This window comes from Propithecus coquereli, unplaced genomic scaffold (genome assembly GCF_000956105.1).
Source record: "Propithecus coquereli isolate 6110/MARCELLA unplaced genomic scaffold, Pcoq_1.0 Scaffold95, whole genome shotgun sequence".
NCBI lineage: Eukaryota > Metazoa > Chordata > Mammalia > Primates > Indriidae > Propithecus > Propithecus coquereli.
Genome location: NW_012155840.1, coordinates 986,016 through 992,015, shown reverse-complemented (window position 1 = coordinate 992,015; position 6,000 = coordinate 986,016). Strand labels below are relative to the sequence as shown.

At 37.2% G+C, this 6,000-nt stretch overlaps 1 protein-coding gene across 1 annotated transcript in view; it reads left to right on the top strand.

Annotated features, from left to right (window-relative positions):
- The first annotated feature begins 5,795 nt into the window (after positions 1–5,795).
- MPDZ (multiple PDZ domain protein) overlaps positions 5,796–6,000 on the top strand; it is a 179,965-nt gene continuing 179,760 nt past the window's right edge. Inside the window, exon 1 of the mRNA XM_012665003.1 lies at positions 5,796–5,879. Within this exon, the coding sequence (XP_012520457.1) occupies positions 5,796–5,879 (84 nt within the window). The remainder of the gene's footprint in view (positions 5,880–6,000) is intronic.

The following is a 6,000-nucleotide window of genomic DNA, read 5'->3' as shown; positions in this document are numbered from 1 at the left end:
TCCCACTAACTGAATTAACCTTAGGGTGTTCCTTGAAACTTTGAAGTGCCTGTCTAGTTCATTAGGAATGGCTTAATATGTTATTTCATCCATTTGAATGCTTTTAGTTGCAGATAACAGAAAGCCCAATTCAAACTGGTTTAAGAACTAAAGGCCATTTATTGGCTTATACAAATGGAAAGACGAGATGCAGTGGGTTTCAGGTAAGATGTAATCCAGCAACTCAGTGGTGTTCAATTTTTTCCCTCTATTCTTTTTGCCATCACAAAGGAGTAGTACCTAGAAGATACTGTGCAACTCAAACAAGTTATTTTCATTATCATATTGCTTATTTTTCTTTTTTTTATTTCAGGATATTATGGGGGTACAAACATTTTGCTTACATATTATGACTTTGCCACACCCAAGCCATGAGATCCCCCCCTACAATGCTCACCGCATCCATTAGTTGTGAGTTTACCCACCCCTTTTCCCCCAACCCCCAATGAATATTACTACCATGTGAGCACCTGAGTGTTGATCAGTTAGTGCCAATTTGACGGTGAGTACATGTGGTGCTTGTTCTTCCATTCTTGTGATACCTCACTTCGAAGGATGGGCTCAAGCTCTGTCCAGGAAAATATAAGAGGTGCTAGATCACTATCATTTTTTGTAATTGAGTAGTATTCCATTATATACATATATCATATTTTATGACTCCACTCATGGATTGACGGGCACTTGGGTTGTTTTCCCATCCTTGCAATAGTGAATTGTGCTGCCATAAACATTCAAGTGCAGATGTCTTTATTATAGAATGTCTTTTGTTCCTTTGGGTAGATGCCTAATAGTGCTATCGCTGGATCAAATGGTATTTCTATTTTTAGCTCTTTGAGGTATCTCCAAATTCTTTTCCACAGAGGTTGTACTAATTTGCAGTCCCACCAGCAGTGTAAGAGTGTTCCTATCTCTCCACATCCTCGCCAACATTTGTTGTTTTGGTATTTTTTGATAAAGGCCAATCTCATTGGGGGTAGGTGATACCTCATTGTGGTTTTGATTTGCATTTCTCTAATGATTAGAGATGAGCATTTTTTTATATGTTTGCTGGCCATTATTCTGTCTTCTTTTGCAAAGTTTCTGTTCATGTCCTTTGCCCATTTATTGATGGGATTGTTTGATTATTTCTTGTTGATTTTTTTGAATTCTAGATAGATTCTTATTATCAGCCCTTTATCAGATGTGTAGAGAGCAAATATTTTCCCCCATTCCTTAGACTGTCTATTCACTCTAATGATAGTTTCCTTCACTGTGTAAAAGCTTTTTAACTTGATCAGGTCCCATTTATTGATCAGCTCCTATTTATTTTTGTTGCTGCTGTGATTGCTTTGGGGGTCTTCTTCAAAAATTCTTTGCCTAAGCCAATGTCTGAAAGAGTCTTTCCTACATTTTCTTCTAGGATTCTTAAGGTTTCATTTCTTAGGTTTAAGTCTGTTATCCATCATGAATTGATTTTTGTAAGAGGTGAGAGGTGGAGATCCAGTTTCGCTATTCTGCATGTAGTTATCCAGTTTTCCCAGCACCATTTATTGAAAAGAGATTCTTTTTCCCAGTGTATATTTTTGTCTGCTTTGTGAAAGATTAGAAGACAATATGTGGATGGTTTCATCTCTGGATTCTCAGTCCTGTTCCAAAGGTCTATATCTCTGTTCTTATGCCAGTACCAAATACTTTTAGTTACTATAGCCTTGTAGTAAAGCTTGAAGTCTTGTAGACTGATACCTCCCAGTCTGTTCTTTTTGCTTAAGATTGCTGTGGCTATATGAGCTCTTCTCTGGTTCCATGAAAAGCATAGAATTATTTTTTCTAGATCTGTAAAGAATGATGGTGGTATTTTGATAGGGATTGCATTAATTCTGTACATCACTTTGGGTAGTATGGACATTTTAACAATGTCGATTCTGCCAATCCATGAGCAAGGTGGATTTTTCATCTGTTTACATCTTCTACAATTTCTTTTCTTAATATTTTGTAGCTCTCCCTGTGTATGTCTCTCACCTCTTTCGTTAAATATATTCATAGATATTTAATTTTCTTTGAGGCTATTGTAAAAGGTACTGCGTTTTTTGATTTGAATTTTGGCTTGACTGTTATTGGTGTATATGAATGCCTCTGATTTGTGTGTATTGATTTTGTATTCTGAGACTTTACTGAATTCATTTACCAATTCCAGGAGTCTTTTGGTTGAATCCTTGTGGTTTTCTAGATATAATATCATATCTTCAGCAAAGAGTGAGAGTTTGATCTCTTCTGCCCCCATTTGGATGCCCTTAATTCCCCTCTCTTGTATAATTATTCTAGCAAGGACTTCCAGCACTATGTTGACTAGAAGTGGGGATAGTGGGCAGCCTTGTCTGGTTCCAGTTCTAAATGGGAATGGTTTCAATTTTTCCCCATTCAGTATGATATTGGCTGTGGGTTTATTGTATATGGCCTTCGCAATTTTAAGGTATGTCCCGTCTATGCCTATTTTGTTAAGAGTTTTTATCATAAAGGTGTGTTGGACTTTGTCAAATGCTTTTTCTGCATCTATTGAGAGAATCATATGGTCTTTGTTCTTCCTTTTATTTATGAGGTGTATTGCATTTATAGATTTGCGCATGTTGAACCAGCCTTGCATCTCTGGGATAAAGCCCTCCTGGTCATGGTGAATTTTTTTTTGATATGCTGTTTGATTCGATTTGCTAAAATTTTGTTGAAGATTTTTGCATCTATATTCATGAGGGATATTGGTCTGTAGTTTTCTTTTTTGTTATGTCCTTTCCTGGCTTTGGTATCAAGGTGATATTGGCTTCATAGAATGAGTTGGGGAGGATAACATTTTTCTCAATGTTGTGGAATAATTTCTGTAGTATAAGTATGAGTTCTTCTTTGTATGTTTGGTAAAACTTGGAAGTGAACCCATCTGGTCTGGTACTTTTCCTTTTTAGAAGGTTTTTAATTGCTGCTCCAATTTCTGTGCTTGATATTGGTCTGTTCAGGAATTCTGTTTCCTCCTGGGTGAACTTAGGGATGTTGTATGTTTCTAGGAATGTGTCCATTTTCTCCACATTATGTAGTTTTTGGGCATATAAGCTTTTATAGTATTCAAAGATAATGTTTTATATTTCTGTGGTGTCTGTTGTGAACTCTCCTTTTTCATTTCTAGTTCTTGTCAATCTAGCAAGAGGGCTGTAAATTTTGTTTATGTTTTTGAAAAACCAGCTTTTAGTTTTGTTGATTTCTGTATAGTTCTTTTGTTCTCAATTTCATTTAGTTCTGCTCTGATCTTAGTTATTTCTTTTCTTCTGCTAGGTTTGGAATTGATTTGCTCTTCCTTTTCCAGTTTCTTGAGACTGTTTATTAGTTTGTTGATTTTTGAGCTTTCTGTTTTTTGATGTTAGCATTTAATGCTATTAGTTTTCCTCTCAGGAATGCTTTTTCTGTATCCCACAGATTTTGAAAATTTGTATCCACGTTTTCATTTAGCTCGAAGAATCTTTTGATTTCCCTTTGTATTTCCGCCTTGACCCAATAGTTATTGAACAATAGATTGTTTAATTTCCATGACTTTGTGAAGTGGTGAATATTTCTGTTGGAATTGAACTCTAATTTTGTATCATTGTGATCTGAGAAGATACATAGTATAATTTCTATTATTTTTGAATTTGTTGAGGTCTGATTTGTGGCTTAGTATGTGATCAGTTTTGGAGAAAGTTCCACGAGCTGATGAGAAGAATGCATATTTGGCTTTATTTGGGTGGAATGTTCTATATATGTCGGTGAGACCCTTTTGTTCTAGAGCTGTTTAAGTCCATTATTTCTTTGCTTATTTTCTGTTTGGAAGATCTGTCCAGTTCAGTCAGTGGGGTGTTGAAATCCCCAGCTACTATGGCATTATTGTTTATCATGCTATTTAGATCAGACAGGATTTGCTTTATGTATCTTGGCGCTCCTAAGTTGGATCCATAAATATAAAGAATAGTTAAGTGTTCTTGTTGGATTTTCCCTTTCACCATTATATAGTGGCCATCTTTGTCCTTTCTTACTTTTGCTATTTTAAAGGTTATGTTGTCTGAAATAAGTATAGCTACCTCTGCTTTCTTCTGGCTTCCATTTACCTGGAGGATTATTTTCCATCCCTTGACCTTGAGCCTGAAAGCATCTTTGTGGGTTATATGCATTTCCTGTAGACAGCAGATACGAGGCTTGTGGATTTTTATCCACTCTGCCAGTCTATGTCTCTTCAGGGGACAATTCGAGCCATTCACATTTATTGGGAGGATTAATATTTGGGGTAGATTCCCATTCATATTGTTGGGTGAAATGCTGTTTTTTTTTTTTTAATCTTTGAGCCTTCATGGAATCCAGATTTTAGCCTTTAACTCTTGAATGATTTTGCTTTGAAGAGTGTCTATTGCGCTGTTTGGTGTGTAATGCAATTCTGAGTACTTCCTGTAGGGCTGGTCTAGTCTTCACAAATTAGTGATTGCTTGTGGAAGGTCTTTATCTCTCCCTCATAGATGAAGTTTAGTTTTGCCAGGTAGAGAATTCTAGGTTGGCCATTATTCTGTTTTAGAAGATTAAGGATAGGCACCCAGTCCCTTCTAGCTTGTAAAGTTTCAATTGAGAAGTCTGCAGTTAGTCTGATGATTTTTCCCTTGTAGGTTATCTGCTGTTTTCACCTCACTGTTCAATTGCTTCTTTCATGTTTACTTTGGTCAGCCTAATAACTACATGACATGGTGATTGCCTTTTCACATTGAGTCTCCCAAGAGTTCTGTGTGCTTCTTGTATCTGGATATCTAGATTTCTGGCCAAACCAGGCATATTTTCCTCCAGTAACCCATGAAATAAGTTTTCAAGCCCTTGTGTATTTTCTTTTTCTCTCTTTCTGGGATGGCTGTGATTCTTATACTTGTCTTCTGTACATAATCCCACAATTCTTGTACGTTTTGGTCCTGTCTCTTGTTTCTGTGCTCTTTTTATTCATCTGATTTGTTTAGCACATAGACATTATCTTCAAGCTCTGATATTCTTTCCTCTGGGTGATCCATTCTGTTCTTGAGGCTTTCCACTATGTTTTGTAGTTCCTTAAATGCGTCTTTCATTTCCAAGATTTCTGTTTGTTTTTTCCATAGTATTTCAATTTCTTTAGAGAATTTTTCATTCATTTCCTATATTGTTCTTGTGGCTTCTTTATATTGGGTTTCTATTTTCTCTTCAATTCCATTGAGTTTTCTTATAATCCATATTCAGAATTCTTCCTCTGTCAGTTTAATCATGTCCTGTAAGTTGGTACCTATTGATGGAGATCAAATGTTTTGTTTTGGGGGTGACTTTTCTCTCTGATCTTTCATGTTTCCTGTGTTCTTTCACTGATTCTTTCTTATCAGGCTACTTTGTCAAGAACTGGGGGAGCTGGGACTGGTTTGTGGCCTTATCTCCAAGTACCCAAAGGGACGTTCCTTGCCAGCCCTGGAGAGATGCACTCTGATCGTGTATTGCCTTAGAGGTGTTTTAGCCTCTTGGGTTATCTTTGACCTATTGTTTTCACCTCTTGCCAAAGGAGATTAGTGAGTTTCGACCCCTTGCTTAAGGTCCCAGGTGGTGAATCACTCTTGTGTGTGTGTGACTCCACTGCCCTCCAATAGTTTGAGATGGAAGACACTGTGTTGAGGTATAGAGTTATCCTCGCTGTTGTTGCTTGTAGTTTACGTGGAGGAGTCAATTATCAAGGTATTCCAATGCCTTTGTGTTGGGCTCTAAACCCCTGAATGGGGTATACAAATGCCCTGATTTTTGAGAAATGTCTTGTCACTCCCAAAGGTTACTTGAGCCCTGTTGCCACTTTAAGTGAGGTAAGGGAAACGGGTACTTGCAAGCCTGAGAGTGTGTACTTCTGTGGTTGCCTGATCTGTTGCTAGGGGAGAGCTGCTAATATGTTTTTTAGGGCTCTTTTGCCACACTTGCCAGGCAGCT